The 23356-nt window shown below is 41.7% G+C and overlaps 1 protein-coding gene across 3 annotated transcripts; it reads right to left on the bottom strand.

The window, feature by feature from the left end:
* Positions 1-10940: 10940 nt before the first annotated feature.
* LOC144704735 (CMP-sialic acid transporter 2-like) lies at positions 10941-22779 on the bottom strand. Of its 3 annotated transcripts, XM_078577258.1 has the most exons (16): positions 22594-22779; positions 22020-22074; positions 21892-21955; positions 21704-21815; positions 21383-21462; positions 14756-14831; positions 14577-14677; positions 13994-14065; positions 13279-13327; positions 13147-13188; positions 12656-12777; positions 12440-12499; positions 11671-11719; positions 11507-11601; positions 11100-11190; positions 10941-10995 (listed from the first exon to the last, which is right to left on the bottom strand). In XM_078577258.1, exons 1-15 carry the CDS (start codon positions 22615-22617, stop codon positions 11139-11141), a joined length of 1053 nt encoding a protein of 350 aa, XP_078433384.1. In that variant the 5' UTR covers positions 22618-22779; the 3' UTR covers positions 10941-10995; positions 11100-11138. The 3 variants fall into 3 exon arrangements, with proteins under 3 accessions (XP_078433384.1, XP_078433383.1, XP_078433385.1); XM_078577257.1 differs by having other exon boundaries at positions 10941-11190; XM_078577259.1 differs by lacking the exon at positions 22594-22779 and having other exon boundaries at positions 10941-11190; positions 21704-21789.
* Positions 22780-23356: the final 577 nt, after the last annotated feature.

The following is a 23356-nucleotide window of genomic DNA, read 5'->3' as shown; positions in this document are numbered from 1 at the left end:
AAAGTAAAATATATCCACCAATGCCCTTATGACCTTTTGCGTGTGACCCTCTAGGCCCATGTATCACTTTATTTAATAACTTTAGTGGCCGGAATAATAATTATTGGCCAACCCTATTGATTAACATTGATATATAGATTAATTAACTAAGGATCGATTCAACCCAATCGGTAGGCTAAGTTTCTAACCCGTAGGGTGCCAAGCTACACCTCGTGCTCTAGAAGGTACCGAGTAGTATTGAACTCTCTCATGGAACCTTTATCGTCATCGGTTACCGTATATGCATAATCCATCATCTGCGCAAGACTCTCGAACGACTTAGGGAATGATTTATCGTCAGAGCCTAATCCGTCATTTGATTAGTACTGATGCGTAACGGGGATTATTGGATAACTCCTTCTCCAATATCCTCACTACCATGGCCATGGATTTTTATGTATCGTCCTCCTTGAGTCAATCTCCTCTTATATTGAGGGCGGATGATCCCGTCTTGACCACTCAAGCATCTCTATGAGCTTCTTACTACATCTTGGCTATGACTTGTTTGAATCCAATGATTAGAGACTCATAAGTCGTAGTCAAAATGTAGTCATCCATTCAAGAGATGTCCTTGGTGTCTCAGGTTAGTTGATCACTTACACAACCGTGATATGAATCAACTTGATTGACGTTTAGATATAATAACATTCACAGATTCGTATGGATCAATTCAGTGAACTCTTTCTCCAAAGAGCACCCACTATCTGTCCTTAGTGTCACAACACTAATTGTTGGGTTCTAGAGGTCTAGATCTGGATGAACAAATGGAAATGATCTACAACAGAAGACTTGAACGGAATCAAACGGCATCGATAAAATCATGTGACAAAGTACCTTTGCACGGATCACATCCGTGATTTTATAAGGTCTCGGGATCTACTCCAAGCGGGGCAAAAATAATTTTACAAGTCAAAAGTATTTTTGCACCCCTTTGGTGCCTAGTTGGCACTAGCCACGCGGGCCATAGCCCACGTGGCGCCTGGTTGGCGCAAGACGCGCCAGCAGGTGATAAGCCTAAAAATGCGTGTAAATATGTCGTTGATTTGGCGTTTAGACTTATGCAATAAAATTTATAATTTCCCTTAATCACTAAATATAGAATATAGAGCAAGCAAGGGGTCGAACCACAAGAAGGCAAAAAATAAGAATTTTTATCAAATTTTAATGAATTAATTCAAAGATGAATTAATTTTGAAATTAATAAATATTAATTATGCTTAATAATGTTTTTAATTAATCAAAATCAAGTAAGACTTAATTTTAATTTTAAATATTTTGGTCAGAAAACTCAAGATAGAAATATTTCAATTTTAAGATCAGATTAATTCAGATTATTAATTTCCCAATTATTATAAAATTTTAAAACAATTTTTATAAATTAAAATTGGGAATTAAATAATCAAGAAAGGGATTTTTAAATTAGACTTCAAGATGGATGAATTTTCGAATCAAATTTTATTTTTAGGTTTTTTATATATTAAATAAAATTCTTAAACAATAAAAATCAAAATCTAGAGAGAGAAAGCAGACAAATTAACCTAGAGAGTGAAAGTGAAGAATTTGGGGAAAAGATGAAATTCGACCCTAAATTAAAAATCTAATGATGCAGAAATGTTTTAAATTGATGTAGAATTAAAGATAAAAAATCAGATCTTGAATCAAAATCAAAATGCAGTGCTAATTTCATTCAAAACCAACTTCTAGGGCATGTACATTTCGCCCATGCCTTGGCGTTTTAGAACGTTCAAGAAGAAGATTGAAATACATATCAGAAACTTATAACTTTGAGTGCAGAATCAAGAACTGTCGACTTCCAAAGCATCCCTTATGTCCTTCTGATGGGGGACCATCCAGTTGACGCCGGGACGGGACGAGTCCAACCACGTCGGGCTGCTCACGCCGATGCTCGCAACAAGGGGTTTAAGTACTCCGCGGTAAGCATCCTCTATCTTTGTATTTTATTTACTTTGATTTGTTGTAATTTTTTTTCTTGGATTTTACGGACTGGGCCGGTGTTTTGGGCCTCGTCCATGTTATGTTTTTCCTTTTGCTTGTAACCGTTGAAGAGAGGCCGAACCATGTCTCGCGACAGTTCGTCGTCTCCACGACCTCACTTGGCACCTATCCGCACTATATAAGGGGATAGCATGCCCAAGTGAAAGCAGACAATTTTGAAGAAAATTCGAAAGTTGTCTCATCGTTCTATCTAGCGTAGATAGGAATTAGAGTGTAGAGAGAAGTGGCTATTCTCGCTCCATGTTGAGACTACTCCGTGGATCAGAGCCCGCGCCTTCACGTCGAGACTACTCCGTGAAGTCATGTTGAACCGTCCTCGTCGAGACTACTCTGAGGCCGAGGGTTAAAGATTCAAGAATCGTCCTCTCTTGGAGCATTAAGGCTTCCTCGTCGAGACCACTCCGAGGTTGTCTTGAGGATTCAAGAAGGGCCAACGTTGGGGTGTCATTGCCAGCTATTCCTTGTCGAGACCACTCCGGGAACGTGCCGTCGACGTCAACCGCCAAGATCCAACCATCTTGCCTGCAAGAATCCTCCAACAGATCAAGAAGCCGCCATTTCTCGTGGGTTCTTGGGTGGTTATTCTTCAAGAAACCGCCTCCTTCTTGGCATTCTTGATCGACCACTGCCCAAGAACCTCCAAGATTTCAAGAAACCGCCTCCTTCTTGGCGTTCTTGATCAACTATCGCACAAGAACCACCAAGATTTCAAGAAACCGCCACCCTCTTGGCGTTCTTGATCAACTACCGCACAAGAACCACCAAGATTTCAAGAAACCGCCACCTTCTTGGCGTTCTTGATCAACTACCGCTCAAGAACGATCAAGATTTCAAGAAACCCCCACCTTCTTGGCGTTCTTGATCATCTACCGCACAAGAAGCTCCAAGAATCGACGCAAGCCACCATCCGGAGGCGTTCTTGGGGTGGTTACAAGCCAAGAACCCATCCTCCGCCCCCGTTGTGCCACCTCCACCGACGCCGATGCCCGCGCCTCACCCACTGCATGCGCGTCGGAACTCAGGGCCTCCCCGCCCTTCCCCGTTCCGTACAGAGTCGACCAACAGCACACCGACTCCTCTCTGTTGTTGTCTCACCGTCAACGGAATCTCCCATCGCCTTCAGCTTCGTTGAGACATCATTTCCTACCGTGGACTCCATCAATTCAGGTATCTCCTTGTCTTCCTCATCGTATTTTCAGTATCATTATCTGCTGTAGTGCCGTCTCCCGCTATCTCTTCCTCTACCTTGGATTACTACGATAATTGTTATAGGATAACCACCGTGTCGAGAGATAGGACTTCTTTGCGGTAGAAGGTTACTCGTTGATCCTTAGACTTGGGACAACTCAGGGCTGTCAAATGCTCCTCACTCGTAGACGTCGTATTTGGTCTTGAAGGGTCATTGGGAGTTTAATCAGATCAATATCCTTCCCTCCTCATTCGTAGTCGTCTCTTATTGCTCACCCAGGGTTTCTAATCAACATTCATTCCATAACATTAACTACGAATTCACTCACCACTGCTCTTGTGACGTAATACGAGCCGTCCGATCCTGGCACGCTCTTCGTATTACATCACCTTCCTGGCCAAATCCTTGGAGAGAGATTCAAAAAAGATTTTTTCCCATTACCAGACCTCCATTTAAAGATCCAACCATCTGGATTGTAGAGGGAGAAAAGACGAACGTACCCTCAAAATTTCAGCCCAATCGGACGTCTAGATATCAAGATATCAAGGTTTTAGTGAGGATTAATCTAGGCTGTTGGATTTATTTATCCCTCCTCCAAGAAGCTTTGAAATGGCGCTTTCTGATTGGCTCCGCATGATTATTTCTCGTTTTCGCCTTCTCGGATCATGTTCTGACACGTGATTGTCCTCGTCGTCGGCGCACAATCATTGGAGAATATTCTCCTTTTTAAACGGCCAGGAATAAGCCCCTTTTCCCGTTGAGCCGAAAATTTTGACCTGCATCATAATAAAAAATGCGGTAAGCTTACCGTTTTTCTTCTTTTTTTTTATGTTTTACGGCGTTGATTTCTGCGTGCACGCGGCAAATCGACGCCCTAAAATGTCGATTTCTAGATAAGGTGTCGGTTATCGCGTGCATTAAATGCACGCGCTAACGACTTTGTTTTAATTTTTTTAATAAACTAAACATGCACGTGCGTCGGTTAGCGCGTGCATGAACTGTGCGCAACTTAACCAACCCACGTGCAAAAGTTCAAGCATGTCGGTTGCTGCGTGCATTTCGTGCACGCGGCTAACCGACATTTTTTATTTTTTTATACCTTTCGCCGACTTTTCTGTTTATTTATTATTATTATTATTATTATTATTATTCATATATATATAAAAATGCATCCACGTATTTGCCCAAATTTTGGGCAAATGACGTGGATGCCCCTTGATATATATATATAAATGCTAAATAAATGATAAAAATATAAAAATCATTTCTTGGCTAAATATTGGTCAAAAAATTATATAAAAATATGGGAAAATTCCAGAAAAATTATGAGAGCCCTTATCAACCTTTAGCCAAGTATTTAAAGCCCTGTAAAAAATATTTCTTCACTGAAATGAGGTTAAATTCCATGTAAAAATGATAAAAAATTAGAAATAATAATAAAATCAAAGTATAAGTCATTTATCTTTATTTCTATATGATAACATGCAAATATGGTCATTAAAACACATAAATATAATGTAAAATTCATCAATTAATGATGTTAATTTTCAAGTTATCAGCATGCACCAGCCACGCGGGTCGTAGCCCACGTGGCACGCAACTGGTACAGATCCTGCCTAGCTGGCCTCTACCACACGGGTTGTCCTGTCTACGTGGCAACACCACATGGCAAATCCGCCAACGTGGCTTTAGCGACATGGACCAGTTGCTTAGGTGGCACTACCAATAGCTGCCACATGGCATACCCGCCTAGGTGGCGCGCCACGTAGGCCGCTAGCCTAGGTGGCGTGGGCCTATTGGCCGCCTTTACGTGGCACAACCACATGGCACAACCACGTAGGTGGCGCACGCCATGCATGCCAATTGCCTAGGTGGTGCCTGCCACGTGGGCCGCTCGCTTAGGTGGCATTTGCCACGAGGGCGGGCCTTCACGCGGCGTTTGCCACGTGGGTAGGTCGCCTACGTGGCGTTTGCCATGCGGGCAATTGCCTAGGTGGCACTCGCCACGCAGGCGGGCCCGCTTAGGTGGCACCCGCCTTGCGGGCGAGCTTTCCTGTAGAGGATCGAGTTTGATCCCGTCAGCGCTAGGTGGAACCTCGAGCAGGCCCTGCCTTTAGTGGACCGGGTCAAACCTGATCCACAAATCGCGGGCCTTGCATAGATTGGGCCGGGTCAAGACGGTTTGGGCTGCTAGTGAGCCACTAGAGGCCGCCACCGCTGAACGGGCCCTTTCAGACTAAACGGGGCCTCGTTCATCTCAGAAGAGGTCCCGTTCAAGCTGACGGGGCCCTTGTTCTGCCTTGCGAAGACCCCGTTCTGCTGAACGAGGCTTGTTCTGCTTTGAGAAAACCTCAGGCCCCGTTCAAGATGAATGGAGGGAGGCCGTTCCGCTCTAAACAAAGCCTGTTTAGCCACTGAACGGCTCCATTCAAGCTCTAGAGAGCTCAAAATGGGACGGGGAATACATTCGAATGGAGATGAACCAAGCTAGTGCAAAAACTATCTCTTTGTACTCTATTTTGGACAATTTCAATGCCGTTCTCCATCCAATCAAGGCAGAACCCGGCTTTGATACCACTATTGGGTTTTAGAGGCCTAGATCTGGATGAACAAATGGAAACGATCCGTAGCAGAAGACTTGAACAGAATCGAACGACATCAATAAAATCATGCAATGGAGTACCTTTGCATGGATCACATCCGTGATTTCTTGGATCCTGGAGTGAGATGAGTCGAGCTGCTCAAGTGTGCAGCCTCTATAAGCATCCACACAATCTTCAACACGTCAAATCTCCTCCTTCTCGTTGACTAGCCCCGTTCTACCTCCATCGTCGTCATTACGTCGTCCCAATCGCATCGGCCATGGAGAGGGTGTGAGGGAAGAAGAGAGAAGAAGGGGAAGGTCCCTTGAACAATTTTGCCTTGGGTGAATTTCGTTCAGGGAAGTCCCTTTTTTATACTAAGTGGGTATTTTTCATAAAGACCCCCAAAACTTATGTATATCTTCCGACATCTAAAAGACCATTTGTGTGTGACCCGCTAGGCCGATGTATCAATCTAGTTAACGACTCTAGTGGCCCATTGGCCTTCCAAATTAATTTACCATATCATCATATAGATTAATTAACGTCCAATCGATTTAACTCAATCGATAGGTCAAGTCTCCAACACGTGGGGTGCCAAGCTACACCTTGTGTTCTAGAAGATACAAAGGAGTGTGTATCGACTCACTCATGCAATCTGTTCATCATCGGTTACCGTGTATAGTCCCTCATCCACTTGACGCTCCTTGGACGACTTTGGGTATGGTCAACTGTCAAACCCTAATCGGTCATCCGAGTTAGTACTGATGCATTCAGAAATCATTGGAGAACTCTTCTCCAATTTCACTGCCTAAGCCAAGGACTTCATTGCATCGTCTTCCTTGAGTTGTCACCTCATATACTGAGTGTAAACGATCCCATCTTGACCACTCAATCATCTTCAAGAACTTCTTGATGTACCCAAACTAAGACCATTTAGAATCTCATGATTAGAGACTTGTTGGCCATAATCAAGGTACAACCGTCCGTCTACAAGATATCTTTGGTGTCTCAAGTCTAAGGATCACTTACACAACTGTGACATGAATCAACCTGATTGACAGTTCAGTATAATACAATTCAGGGATTCATACGGATCAATTTAGTGAACGTTTTTCACTAAAGAGCACCCACTATCTATCCTTAGTGTCTCCACACTAATGGTTACGGGACCAACCATACTCATCATATGAGTGAGGCTAGATAGTGCCATTCTATCCAGATACTTCGATGTCCTTCTCGCGTATCCTTTGAATATGAATGTTTAGAATACATACTTAAAGACAAGTGATCCCCATATTACGATCTCATCATAATTCACCAAGTCCGATCATGCATTCATGGACTTCATTTTAAGCATCGCACATGCACTATAATGACTATGTTGTATTGATGAACATGGAACGATATGTGGAATGTGTGATTGGCTTGCTGGCCACATATATTTCCATCACTAATAGCCATAGGATCAGCTATACTTATCGTATAAGTAGGATCATCTAATGCTATTCTACCCGGATAATTTGATGTCCGTCTCGACTATCCATTAAATAGGACTATTTAGAATACATGTTTATAGACTACTGGTCACTGTATTATGATCTCATCATAATTAATTAAGTCATTGCACGTATTCATGGACTTCATTATAAACATCACACATAATAATAATGAACGCAAATATTTTATTCGATGATCATAAATAAACATGGTGATGTGATTGACTTGACGACCACATAATATCCATCAAAATGGTCATATATGAATTAAAATTTGTGTGGGTCCATGATAGATTGAAATAAAGAAAACTATAATGTTTAGACTGATAATAGATAAATAAATTAGTATGATAATCAGCTTTGTCTCACTTTGTGCAAGCTAAATACAAGTTTTAATCTTAAACTCTATAAGTGAGATGACAAGATATTCCCTTAAGGGAATATGTTTGATTTATTGAAAATACTTTATAATACAAGTTATATAGTTTTGATTACCCTCATACTATATTAAATTCAAGTTGTATATTTTTACATAATGCTTCTTTTGACTAAGCAATGACATCTGTTTTAGCCCTATATATGATGGAAATAATATGTGGCCGACAAGCCAATCACACATTTCGATCTCTTCATTGTTCAATAATAGGATGAATTCATTATAATGTAGTGCGAGGCTTGAAATGAAGTCCATGAACACATGATCCAACTTAGCGAATTATAATAACATCATAATACGAAAATCACTAAAATTTAATCGTGTGTATAAGTATTCATATTCAAAGGATACTCCACAAGGACATCTTAATATCTTAATAGAATAATGATATTTAGTCTAAGTCATTTGATGAGTATGACATATCCCATAGCCATTAGTGCAAAGACAATAATGATATGTAGTGGTTGCCATTTAGTAGAAAGAATTCACTAAATTGATCCATATATAATCCCTGGATGATATAATACCTTTTTTTAATCAGGTTAATTCACATCATGTTTGCTTAAAGAGTTCCTTGGACCGAATTCACCAAAGATGCCATGTGGAAAAACGTTTGTACTTTTGACTACGGCCCACAAGTTCTTCATCGTAGATTCTAAACAATGTTAATTAAAGTGCATCAATAAGTTCACAAAGATGATTGAGTGATCAAAATGGTTAACTTATTGGAGACGAATTTTCTGATGATTTTTAAATGCATCGATACTAACTTGGATGACAAATTGGGGTTTGCCAATCGACCATACCTTAAGTCATACGAGGAGAATCGAACGGATGATGGATGATATATTTATATGTAAATTGTTACTGATGACATATATGAAGCCGCCGGATTGACCCCGAAGGCCAAATTCTATGGTAGAGAACGCTTTAATCAAAATTTGGCCATGAGATGTCTTTTAAAGTTTTGTAAAAAATCTATGGATTTAGAAATAGTGTCTCGACTTGACCGAAAAGAAAAGTAAATCGATTTGTGGTAGAGTACCTGTTGTCGATTAGCCGATTGTCTTACCTCAAGAGTCGACATAGGAGGAGATGTTTTACCTAAAAGGTGGAGTAGGCACGAGTTTACGAGATGGCGCGAGGAGCGTGGCAAGGATCGCGAGTTTCCATCAGTGAGTTTATGTATATTCATTTATATCTTCTAGAGCACAATGCGTACCTTGCCACCCTTCAAGCTAGAAACTTAACCTAGTGATTGTGTTAAATTAATCTGTCATTATTTAACTTATATGATGATATATATTTAATTACTTTAGAAGGCCAACAAAAATTACTGGGCCATTGGATTTGTTTACCAAAGTAATACACAAGCCTAGAGGAACACAAAATATGAATCCATTTATGTTTTGTGGATATGAAAGGCATTCTAGGGTTACGTCTCCTAGTCCCATGACCAAAATGAACTCATACTTCTTCCAATATCTTATTATCATTTTCCCCCACTTTCTCTTTCTTAAAAATACCTATCAAGATCGAGTAAAATTCCAATCTAACCAATTGATGGAAATCCTGATCAAACAGATCAACCATGATCAATCAAAAATTATGATTAGATGCTCTTATTTATGATTATTTCATCTAAAGAGGGTGGATTTATCAACATCAAACAGGTCTCAGCCTTAGGGTGACCATTGCTTGGATATTTGTGGCACCAAAGCCATTACCAACCACACAATGGTAAATTCAACATGTAAAAAAACCATCTTACAATGTGTCTTACATTATTGAAAAAAATTAAAAGTGTCTTACACATCAATAACGTTCTCTTAAGATATTTGGGTGAATCTCATAACGTGTCTTCCTCTAGGATGGTCAATATTTTAAAAGATGCATCATTAGTTTGTGTAGGTTGATAATTTGGTCAGATGACAATTGCACAGATTCTGAATTCTACACCAAAAATTATCTAAAATTTTAATCTAGTTAGATCTTTTTCACTTCTGAATTAGACATAAATATTTTATCCATTCACTTATGCTTCAAAATATTGGAGGGATTGGTCTCAACTTACCCAAGTCATGTGTTCATATTCAAACAAAATACACAAGACATATGATGTCTTGTATCTAAGTACAAATATATTTTTTTTGAACTATGTATCTAGGTACAAATATAGAATTAAATACACATCATGTTTAAAACTCCAAAGCCTAAAATGTACTACTGTATGATCTGAAAATATACTTGGAATGCAGGGATTCAGCACACATTATTTTATATTACACTATTTGCCTTCAGTAGGATTCATTGAATAGATTATTCTCTCCTAACAAGAGTAGGAGGGACAAAAATAACAGAAAAATGATTACTGGACAAAAATAACAGAAAAATGATTAATAGACATGGATTTGTAAAGATTCACTCCTAACAAGAGTAGGAGGGAACTTTTTACTGTAAGATACAACTGTTTGTGACCTTCATACGCATCATTCTATAAGGTAATAAATGAATATGATTAAATATTACAATTATCAGATTACTTGATTCTAACAACCCACGGCGATAATTATGAAATGTTGAAAGGGAACTTTTTCAATAATTATGAAATGTTGAAAGGGAACTTTATTCTTTTAGTACCGCAACAGCAAGATATTTGATTGAAAATATCTTCCTTCCACTTCCACAAGCATAGCGATTGCTTGTAGAAAAAAACTAGAGAAGAAGAGTTTGACCTTCCATTTTTCACTCCTCTCTCTTAATATTTGGGATGCTCCTCTCTCTTAATATTTGGGAAGGTTTAACCAGTGTACTTGAAAATCTAGTACTCAAACTGCTGTGAATATCCCTTGATATATTTTGTAGATCTTTTCCTCACATCCAGACAAATCCATAGCCACCAAGATAACCCCAAACATAACTGATTTGATTCCATTATTTCTCTTATTCAATCGGCACAACCATTCACTCATATTGATTTGAAAAACAGTTTGATAAGAATATCAATTTAGAGAGAAACCCTAGCAATAGATTACCCCTTCAACAAGGGGCAAAATTCTCAACCCACACCTAATTGATTCTTAGTAAACTCTCGGGAAATCTAATAGAACTAACATTTAAGGGACAATAAAGTACGACTTTATTGTGCATTATCCACCATCTACTTTCGGGCCGACACCTAGCGCGCAATTTTTATATTTTCCACAGTGCTGTTCTATAGCTCCTCTTTTACAACTGTGATAAGTGGCATAGCAGGTGTAAATGAAAGACTGAACTTTAGCTCAATCGGAATGAATCTCAATAATGAATAGCAAAGCAGAAGAAGGCTTGAGGATAACCTGGTGCAATGGACCCATGCAAAAATATTCCTTCCCAACTCATCTTCGCAGCTTTCCCACAGAGTGAAGATAGACAGACACAGACACAACCCTGAAAATATTAAAGAAAAAAGTTGGAACCCACAAGAGAAAAGAAAACATGACCTCGTCTCTCTCTTCCTTCCTATGTAAATCTCTCTTCTTTTCCCTCTCTCTGTCTCTCACTCTTTAGGAGTTATTTATCTCTCTTGCTCTTCCATGCTTTCTTTGCATGCATAAACATATATCTCTTTCTGTAATTTACATTTTGTCAATCTTTCTCTATCTATCTCTCTCATTCTACTTCCCGCACTCTAAGTCATTCTGCATAAACATATCTCTTTATCTCTTTCTCTCACTTCTTTTGGTGATTTCTCATAGGCACTTACGTGGATCCAAGGAAGAAGGCGAGTGAGAGATGAAAGTTGAAGAGGAAGACTGAGACAAGGGCCGTCAAAAGCATTGCCACTGATGTAGAATAAACCTGAGATAGTTCAACATAAGATGACTCAAATCTTTTCTCCAGGTTATGAGTTCCACAAGGGGTTCTCACCTTCACGATGTTGTCTGCATACTTCATCACAAATGACACTGCGATCCCACTGAGAGGGTACAAGATCGTGGCATATTATCAGCATGGTAATGAAATGGATGATAATAATGATGATGATGATGGTGATAATGATGATATTGATGGTGATGACTACCCACTGGGGGAAGCACTCGATCATGGGACATGACGAACATGATGGCCAAATGGATTACAATGAGTGCGATGATAATGTCCCACTGAGGGGCACAGGATCACTGTAGATTATTATTTTGGCCATAAAAATGAATGATTATGATGATTATGATGATTATGATGATGATGATAATTATCCACTGGGAGGAGCATGTGATCATGAAGCATGATATCCAAATGCATTATTATGATTGCGATGATGATGTCCAACTGAGAGGCACATGATTACAGTAGATTAGCCACATGGCTGTAAAATAGAAGATAGCAATAGTGGTGATGATGATGATGATGAAAATTTCCCACTGGGGCGAACGCATTGTCATGGAACATTATGAGCATGATGGTCAAATGGATTACGACAATGGCAATGATGACATCCACTGAGAAGTCCTCATAGGCATGATGGTGAAAAGGATCATAGTAATGGTGATGTGATATCCCACAAAATGGGGCTCAGTATCATTGCAGATTAAGAACACGATTGAAGAACAGTGTCATAATAATAGTGATGATGATGTCCCATGGGAGCATGATATTGGGACGGTAAGGAGATGATGATATGCATCAACCATGTTACCTCAACGCATGATTGAGAATCATCAACGTGGTTATCAGGGAGTAGCCGAAAAAAAAGCCCCTGCGTTTGGGAAAAATCCATCAGTTCATGCCATTTGATATCTGAAGGCGCATCCCAATCCATTCAGTTAGTTATTCCAGTAAGAGAAAAATGGGCAGTTTTAAAATATGAACCTGGGAAACAAAAGATTCAAAGAGATATTATATTAGTGCTTACTTGTTCATCACAGCATCAAAGTCCTGGACGACAATGGCAATCACGTTGAAGATCATCCCAAACACATAGAGCCAAAAGTTCTGAACGTTGATATTTCTGGAAGGCCGCTTCTTCATGATTGCCTATTAATCCGATGGCAAAATCTTATTAGGAGTTGTGGAGGATGAATAATTTCTCATCATCATTACCTAAATTTATCATCAGTTTTAGTAACGAGACCACAATTTCTTCCAATATTGGTGGACGAAAAATAACTAATTGTCATCATCATTGACCTGACATAATCTGAACCTTAAGTCTGACTCCTCAAAATAAGAAATGGAAGCTAATCCTTGTGAAATTCACTCTGATTCATATGTAAGTTCATGGCTATGATTATCATCATCATCCTCATCATCCATTGTCATTGAAATGAAATAATCTGCACCCTAATTCTGATTCTTAAAGTAATAAATGAAAGCCAATCATTAGCAACGAGAAGAGGGTCCTACCTCTGTGTAGACTCCAGCCAACCCGCTCAGCAGTGCCATTATCTGCATGAATAATGGGGAAATAATAATTTTGATGGAAGAAAACGGCAAGAAAGAGTTTCTATTGTCAATTTACTGATTTCGGGTGCTCACAATGGCCATCACCCATCCTTGTAGAGGAGTTTGAAGCACACGATCAGAGCTGCACCAGCCAGGAACTTTTCATTACAATGCGACAAGTAATTATTCCTCTTCTGCTGATGATGAACACACTACGACTTTCATTAGCTAGTACAAGAAGTAGGGAAATTATTGTGATTTTCTTTCTCAGAATTCTTATCCCTATTTAATTTGAGTTTGGTTTCTCTATGATCTTCTTCCTCTTTTCAGCTATCTCTTGACAGAACTCTAAAGTTCTATCTTGGAATCTTTTCCAAATATTGTTGAAGACAGAATAATGATATGGGGTTAGAAGAGTGACAGTGCAGTGAACTTTGCCATGAACTAAACACATAGTTGACGTCGCCTACTAGTCGAATGGACAATGCCTAGAAAAGGGATAACGGTGGAGTGGACATTGCTGGGAAATAGAATCGGAGTGCTCGTCGCCTTCTAGTCCAGAGAGCAAAAGAGAGATATAGGGACTGCCATATAAAAAGGGAGATACAAGTAGAGCGGAAAATGGCTATAATACCTCTAGCGGGTAAATATGACAAAAGCAATGAGAGTGTATCTTCTCTCTATTCCTAAACCCAATGGATTTCGACATGGCATTCAACATAGTATTTTAAAAATCCCCCTAAATTTTCTAAGTAAATATAATGAGGAATTAATGGTATATACCATTGGAAAACGAAATTCTACTTACGAAGAATTAAGTTGAGCAGTCGTGCACCCCGCGCAAAGAAGGACAAAAGCTGCCCACTGAATCTCACTTAACCTGCAACCAACCGGCAAAAGTGGTCTCAGTCCCTCCGCCTCATGTTAACAAAATGAGATATAATGGATATAAAATGCACAGATTCCGAAGTTGAAACCCAATTAGGACATCTAATCCTTGTACTGTCTTGACTGAAAGCATTGCTTGCAGAGGCGTTCAAATAAAAATTATGATTAACGTCGGACAGTCCCTGTTCAACAAGGACATTCGAGTCAACTTGTCTTAGAACATGACTTCCATTGAATGAAGCCCAGATACAAAAAAGAAAAGCGTTTCTTAAAGCCATTTCTGTAGCAAACCAGAGCACAGTAAATTGAAGAGTATGACGATCAGATTGATTTAAATAGCATAATTTTTTCACGATAACAACATTCATTTTCATGAAAATGAGAAACCAAATTTCGTGACCTTTAATATGAAAACGTTATAACCAATCTCGTTATCTATACCAAATCTGAAAAGTAGCTACAGCATGAAAGAAAACGGACCAAAATGAGAATGGAAAACTCACTTTCTCTTCAGGATTATACGATAGAGTACACCGGTGCTAACAATATTGAAATTCTTCAATATCTGGTAAGATGGCGCATCAACATAGGCGAATATATAGTACTGAGACAAGAGGAAACTGGCCATCAGTACTGATTAGATGACATAATATAATGCCAAAAACACCACAATTTAGAGTACCTGCAGTAAGTTCTTGATAAGGTAAAGTGCTGCAGGAATTGTACAGACAGCAATTTCATCGACAGATGCAAAAAGTCTGTAACCAGCACAGAAGAACAACTGTTACACATATTGATGCTCAGTGTGAATTCCGAAATTATAAATTTTAAGCATGGGGCTATAAATTGAAGCCCCCAGCTGATGTGCCTGGCTTTCGAAGGAACCTGGGAGTAGGGTATGCCATCATTGCTGATGAATGCGAGACGATGACAACTCTCATCATCATCAATTTGTCACCATTCATTTTCCTTGAGATGCCAAGGATGAATATGTTATGACACAAATTTTTAATGAATGACAATGATGACTCGTCATAGCTCCCTTTTCACTTTCCTTATTTTAGATGACAAAGGTAATGACCAGGAAAAAGATGACTCATCATTGTCTTGGTCATTCATCTGCTGCTAGGATGATGATGATGATGACAATGTTGTCTTCGTCGTCCTAGTCGCAGACTATGTTGATGACAAGGATGACTCGTCATCATCCCTTGTAGAGGATTACCTGGGACCTGGACACTGTAAGAGGAACCTTGACAAAGAAATCAACCAAAACATAATTAATAATACGATTAAGTACTGTTTACTATTAGGAGATATAGAAAAATAACCAAACCAAAGGGAAAAAATGACTTTTTTTTCAAGAAAAGTGAAATTATAAGCACTGCGTCCATGACAAAAGCACATAAAACATAGTTGCCTCTTGATCAAAGTTTATAGAAGGTACAATTAAGTTTCAGTTATGCAGTGCATTGAAATGACACTCGGAGTTGAGTTTTGCAGAATCTTGTTTATTTTCTCTACACTTGAGTCGAATTCTTGAACCCTGAGACATGATCAGATCTCCAGGAGACCAAGAAATATCGTTGCAACTCTATGGTGATTCTGCCATCTTACTGAAACCAGTGTATACCTTTCCCCTGACAAAGCCATTATGGGTAGCTGAGGGAGAGTATTCAATATTGTTGGACTGGGACTCCTCAGATCCCTATTTTCCCCTTCTCCCTCTTCTCTAAGTCTGTTGTAAGTGGGCCACAGATCTATAAGTGGCCCACCCTTTTTCCCCCCTCTTTTCTCCCCTTTTCTTCTCCTTTTTCCTTCTCTTTCCTTCTCGAACTTACTCTCCTTTTTCCCACGTGTGGCCCACTGTTTAAGGAGTCACACGTGGGACTCTAGTCGAGTAAGTGGTCCCACGTGGGAGGCCACTTAAGGACCTCCCCATGTGGGACAAATGTAATCGGGGGGCCTTTTAAGTGCCCAAACCCTAGCCGCTAATGAGAGCTTTCTCCTGTTCATTCTTTCTGTTCCCTAAAGGCGCCGCCCCTGGGCTGGAGCTCCTGCAGCCTCCTTCTTCCTTTGCTTTGGCCTCTTCTGCCCTCTCAGACACATCTCTGTGCTATACTCGACTCAGATCCACTTGCTGGGAACAGTTTGACATGGTATCAGAGCCAGGTTCGAAGGAAGATTCAGCAGCAGGTTTGTTCATTGAACAGTTTGAAGGAAGTTTTGGTTCAGATCAAACTCTAGAAGGGTTCCTTCAGGGCCGCAGCAGCAGTTGGAGTAGCTCCTGACCGTTTTTTGGCCCAGATCGAACCCTAGAAGGGGTTTCTTTAGTCCCCTACAACAACTTCAGGACTCTTCATCAACTTTTAACAAGGATGTCAAGCTTAGGGGATGAGAGCACGACCCAGGGTAACCCTGGAGTTGTCCAGGAAGCCTCTGGGGCCAGAGGAGTGGAGACAAGCTCATTAAATCCAGAAGTTGGAAGGCCTGCTGTGGTATTCCCCCCAGCAGAGGTAAAATTTGATGGGGGGAATATGTTCGAATGGACAAAGATGGTGACACTCACTGTCTACGGTCTTTTTCTGGGAGATCATCTGACGGATCCTCCCAAAACCACAGCTGATGCCGATTTCAAGAAGTGGAAAGCGGAAGAATCTCTGATCTTGGGCTGGATGCTCAGATCCATGACCCCGGAAATGAGGAGAGACTTCCTCTATTGCGAGACGGTCAGAGATCTCTGGGATGAGATCCAGAGGTACGCTTCAGAACAGTCTCACGACTGGCGTCTCTACGAACTTAAGGTGCTGGAGGCATCGGCACGCCAAGGAGGAGAGAACATTCGTCAGTACTCATCCCGACTTAAAGCCATCTGGAGAGAAATTGACCATCTTTGGCCGGTACAATATCCACAGTCCATGGAACGACAACTCATCCTCAAGCAGAGAATTTTTACATTCCTCATGGGACTCAATCCGGTCTATGAGTCTGTGAGGAGCCAACTGCTACATCGTGAGAAGTTGCCTTCTCTGGAAGAAGCCATTAGTGCCGTTATGCAGGCTGAGAGCAGACTTGGCGTTACTGGTGACTCCCAGGCTCAAAACTCAAACTCCGCTGCGCTGCTATCGAAGAAACCTGAGAGCAAACCTAATTCCACTGGAAATTGGACGCCACGCCCATCTCAGCCGAGTCAATCCGGGGGAGGCGACGGAGAGGATAATCGTGACGCTCTTTTCTGCAATTATTGCAAGAAGAGGCGCCACACAAAGGAGACTTGTTGGAAGCTGGCCTGGAAGAATCAGAACTCCGGGAAGAAGGCCATGGTGGCGGCCTCACAATCACAGAATTCAGAATCCGCTGGGGTGAGTCCCGAAGTCGAAGAGTTGCAGGGAAAGATTAGCTCTACCTCCCTGGTGAAATCAGGTAATTCCTATCCAATCTTTGGGTTCCGGACTCCGGTGCTACGGACCATCTGTCCCCAAACGGGTCTGTTTTCAGTCATTTCTCCTCTTCTAAGATTAATCACAAAGTTCAGACAGCTGGAGGGGGAACCTTGCCCGTAAAAGGAGTTGGAAGTGTCCACCTGGACTCAGTTGGCCTCCTTAAGAATGTTCTGCATGTGGAAAATTTGATGACTAACCTTCTCTCTATTCAAAGGGCTGTTGATGACTTTGGATGGAGGTTTATATTGACAGTGATGACTGTTTTTCTGTGATAAGGTATCCGGGACGAGGATTTCATCCTTTAGGAGGAAGGGGGCCTACTCCTCCTGGAGGGCAATGTGGAAAGATGCATGGTGTCAAGAATGAGCCCCAAGGAGGAGAGGGTGATCCGTCTTCATCAACGGATGGGTCATCCACCTTTTGATTTACTCAGAACTTGTTACCCCTCATTGTTTAGGGGTATTTCGGTTAAAGAATTTTTTTGTGAAGCCTGCCAGATGGCAAAACTTCGAAGGATTTCTTTTAAATCTATGGATGAACGCTTTTATTCTCCATTTGATTGCATACATAGTGATGTGTGGGGGCCATCCCCCGTTGAAAGCTTGACTGGATGCAGATACTTTGTTGTCTTTGTGGACGATTATAGCCGTACTATGTGGTTACATTTGATGAATTCAAAGGCCGAGGTACGAAGATAATAACTGAATTCTGCGAGATGATTGAAAATCAATTTGGGAAGAGGATCAAGCGATTCAGATCCGACAACGGAACGGAATTCCTCAACTTTGAAGTCAGATCGCATTTCTTGGCCAAGGGGATTATTCACGAGACCTCATGTGTCAACACTCCACAGCAAAACGGCCTAGCAGAGAGGCGTCTTGGCTATACTCTCGCAACTGCCCGAACTTTGCTATTCCAAGGGAATTTGCCAAAGAACTATTGGGGAGAAGCCGTGTTAACAGCCGCTCATCTTATTAATAGAATTCCGATGAAAGTAATTGGATACGAAAGTCCTCTGAGCTGTCTGAAGCAATCATTCCCGGAAGTTCGCCTTTTCTCCGGACTCCGGCTAGAACATTTGGGTGTGTGGCGACACCCATCAAAACAGCAAGTTAGAACCGAGGAGTACGCTGTGTCTTTGTGGGTTATTCAGGCACCCAGAAAGGGTATAGATGCTATCATCCTCCCTCACGAAAGTTTATTGTCTCTGCCGATATCACATTTCAGGAGTCTGAATTCTACTTTCAGAAGGAAAGTTCAGTTGAAAGGCGTTGTGAAGCCGTAGAGGAGACAAACCTGGGATTCCTTCAACACATGGGGAACACTCCAGGAACTTCCCCTACAATGTCCATTTCGGTACAGCTTCCTGAAAAGCAAATCTCGAAAGAAGACACCGGTGATGAAAGTCCTGTGAATCGACCTCAGGTGGAAGATAATGGGCAATCAGAAATTGAACACCAAGTTGATACGGAAATTGAGGAAAGCCGGAATGAGCCAGAGGAGTTAGAAGACAGACCACCTATCAGTGCTGTGGAGGATGACCTTAGTTGGCCCATAGCACTCAGAAAGGGGGTACGTAGCTGCCGGGCCAGAGCTAAGTACCCTATTAGCCAATATGTCAAGTATGAGAAGTTCAGCGATCACTACAGAAGTTTTCTCACACGGTTGGGAGAAATTCAGATTCCAGTCAAGGTCGAGGAAGCCCTTCAGGACCCTGGATGGAAGTCTGCCATGGATGAGGAGATGAACGCCCTCTTGAAGAACAATACATGGGAAATTGTCACCTTGCCCAAGGGAAAGAAAGTTGTGGGGTGCCGCTGGGTTTACACCCCAAAGTTCTCAGCAGACCGTACACTAGAACGTCTCAAGGCCCGGTTAGTTGCCAAGGGATACACCCAGACGGAAGGCATTGATTATGGGGAGACCTTTGCTCCGGTGGCCAAGTTTAACACAGTGCGAGTGCTGATTGCGCTTGCTGCTAAGTGTGACTGGGATATTCTTCAGCTTGATGTGAAGAATGCTTTCCTTCATGGAGAGCTAGAAGAGGAAGTTTATATGCAGCTCCCTCCGGGATACACACTCACAGACCAGCCAAATCAAGTATGCAGACTGAAGCGAGCATTGTATGGGCTTAAACAGTCCCCTCGAGCCTGGTTTGGGAGGTTTACCAAGGCGATGGTTGAGTTGAACTACCACCAAGCTAGAGGGGATCACGCATTATTCATCAAGCAGGGACTAACGGGAAAGGTTACTATCTTACTAGTGTACGTGGATGATATCTTGATCACTGGGGCAGACAGAGAGGAAATAAGCCGACTGATTAGTTCACTATCAAAGCAATTTGAGATGAAAGAACTTGGTAAGTTGCAATATTTTTTGGGAATTGAAGTAGCATATTCCAGTGGTGGTCTACTGCTGAGCCAACACAAGTATATCCTCGACCTCCTCCAAGAGACGGGACAGTTGGGATGCAAACCAGTCTCCACTCCCCTCGATGTGAATGTTAGAATCGGCAGAGACGATGGAGGTGCAGCAGTGGACAAGACGGCTTATCAGAGGTTGATCGGAAAGCTAATCTACCTTAACCATACAAGGCCAGACATATCATTTGCCGTCAGTTTGTAGTCAGTTTATGAGTGAGCCACGGGAAGTTCACCGGGCAGCCCATCGCATCCTTGCTTACCTGAAATTCACGGTGGGCCAGGGACTTCTCTTCTCACGTGAAGGGGGGCTCGCGCTGGAGGCTTACACAGATTCTGACTGGGCAGGGTCCGTGACCGATAGTCGATCCACATCAGGGTACTGCACATTCCTTGGGGGAAGTTTGGTCACATGGAGGAGTAAAAAACAGAAAGAAGTATCGCTATCAAGTGCTGAAGCGGAGCTGCGTGCATTAAAGAGGGGTGTCTCCGAGTGTCGGTGGCTGAAACACCTCCTAGAAGACATTGGCGTCTATGACAATAATGGCATTTGCCTATATTGTGATAATCAGTCGGCCCTGGCAATAGCAAAGAACCCGGTTCAGCACGACAGGACTAAACATATGGCCTTAAATCGACACTACTTAGCCGAAAATATTGATCGTGGCGTTATCAAGTACATTCCTTCTGTAGATCAGAAAGCGGACACCTTCACTAACGCTCTTCCGGGCCCCAGGTCTCAACAGCTGGCGTCCAAGCTCGGCATGGTCAACGCCCACACCTAGCTTGCGGGGGGGTGTTGGACTGGGACTCCTCAGATCCCTATTTTCCCCTTCTCCCTCTTCTCTAAGTCTGTTGTAAGTGGGCCACAGATCTATAAGTGGCCCACCCTTTTTCCCCCCTCTTTTCTCCCCTTTTCTTCTCCTTTTTCCTTCTCTTTCCTTCTCGAACTTACTCTCCTTTTTCCCACGTGTGGCCCACTGTTTAAGGAGTCACACGTGGGACTCTAGTCGAGTAAGTGGTCCCACGTGGGAGGCCACTTAAGGACCTCCCCATGTGGGACAAATGTAATCGGGGGGCCTTTTAAGTGCCCAAACCCTAGCCGCTAATGAGAGCTTTCTCCTGTTCATTCTTTCTGTTCCCTAAAGGCGCCGCCCCTGGGCTGGAGCTCCTGCAGCCTCCTTCTTCCTTTGCTTTGGCCTCTTCTGCCCTCTCAGACACATCTCTGTGCTATACTCGACTCAGATCCACTTGCTGGGAACAGTTTGACAAATATATTATCAGTGTTATAATTACATAATTACCTTATTACTTTGGTATTCTGGAGATGGACACTAAGAAAAAAAGTGCAAAAGAGAAGAAGAAATTTATTGGAGTTCCAAGAGAAGCAAGAAAACAAAAATTGAAAAAGGGCAGTGACTTGGCAAGTACGAAGTCAAATCTCACTTATTATTATCGTTGACACCTTCAGTACTCCAGATTCTCCAAAGGGCACCGAGGGACAATGCACATTTGAGGGCCTCTACCTACCGGAAAAAAAACAATGTTAAATAAATATTTCCTCAGGCCAACATCATATAATTTATCATATGGGGACTGCAAAAAAATGAATAATGTTTGATTTGAGAGGAGAAACTAATGTTCAACCTGACAACTATACGCTGGCTGTTTCAATTTCGGATTTAAGAGTTTCATTCATTTTTAAGAATTATTAATTTTAAGACAGATTCAACAACAAAAGTGACGTTCAATTGGCACCAAACATACCAGAAAATTCGCGGTTGTGACACTATATTCGTACTTCCCTGCTCTTTTTGACCAAACAATGAGGATGGCTTGAGAACTTGTAAGCACTGTCAAGGCAACGGTCACGATGGACCTAAATTACAAAATGAGTTTTAAGGAGGCAGTGACAAGAAACACCAAAAATGCTACAAATTGCGTAATTTACTGACTTAATTCTCCATTGCGATTTCTCCGCCCCCTTGCCCACTAGATCGGCACTCTGTCGAGTTGGAACTGCAGAGCAAGACAAGATCAATGACGTTGAAAATGCAATTGGAAGGTTAGTGCTCGTCATTACCTCCAATGAGAGGCTTTGATTCAATATCATCCGGCAATATGCCTTTACCACCTTCCTGCGAGAGAGGATGTTTTACGAAGCATCTGATTAAAAAATTAACCTTCTGACCTGTATTTACGAAATTCTTATTTCAACGTTGTTATTTCTTTTCTAAGTTCCAATTTTTTGGCATGGTTAGAGCTTTACAGAGGAGAATTTACTATATACTTCGGATGATCCAATTGGAGTAACTTAAACACACATAAACAGGTTTACTGTAGATCTAAGAACAAAACCTCAGATTAACCTTCCGACTTGCTTTGATGAGATATTTGTTTCAACGTTGTTATTACTTTTCGAAGTTCCAATTTTCGGTACGATTAGAGCGTTACCGAGTGCAATTACTCCATACTTTGGACGATTCGATCGCAGTAACTTCAACAGAAATAATCAGGTTTACAATAGATCCAAGGACAAAGTTTCAGACATCAAAATCTCGCCAAGAAAATAAGAATAATCCGATGTTCTTAAAAGACAAAAGTTCTGAAAGGCCATACGAACTGAAACAAAACCAAATCCTGGCTAAGAGTCGTACCTGAGCCACTCTTCTCGACTCCATTTGTAGGTCAGATCAAGAAAAAGCCAATGCTGAGGTTTGTGGAGCGCGCCAGGATGCAAGCGACCAGCGCGCCGACGTTTCGAACAATCTCGGCAATGGATTCGCTAATCTCCGCAGTAGAGCAGGATCGGTAGAGAGGAGATCTGCCCTCCTCTACGACAAAGAAGCAGCACACTCCCAAGTATAGCTTCGCCGTTGGCGGACGAACACGTCGTCCAAGTGTCGTCGTCGTCGTCATTATCGATGACGGAACATGGGCCGATGACGATACCGAGTGTATGTAGCACGTCGCACAACCATAGTTCTGGATAGACGGGACTATACGAATTTCATCCCGTCCTACGTCCAGAGTAAGTTCAGGGACGAAGGACGGGACGGTTTTTCGTCCTAGGATAAAAAACCGTCCCCTCAATCATACCGGGATGGTTTTTCATCCTGTAGAGTCCTCTCGGGACGAATTTTCTTCCCAAAATTCGTCCCGGACGAAACCTCATTTTATATTTTTTAATTTTTCTAAGTTTTTAAAGTAAAATATGGGGGAGAGAGAATGCAAAAGAGTGAGAGAGAATACATGTGCGCTTCTGGCCTCTGATTGGCTGAGAAAAGAGTGAGAGAGAAGAGATACTCGTAGGCTTTACCCGTCCCGATGCCGGTATCGGACGCCGGTATTGGGACGGATGCTGTATCTGATATCGGAAATGAAATTTCCGATATCCATTTTCTTCGATATCTGGATACC

Source organism: Wolffia australiana, chromosome 6 (assembly GCF_029677425.1).
Source record: "Wolffia australiana isolate 7733 chromosome 6, ASM2967742v1".
Taxonomy (NCBI): Eukaryota; Viridiplantae; Streptophyta; class Magnoliopsida; order Alismatales; family Araceae; genus Wolffia; species Wolffia australiana.
This window is presented reverse-complemented; position numbering and strand designations above follow the sequence as displayed.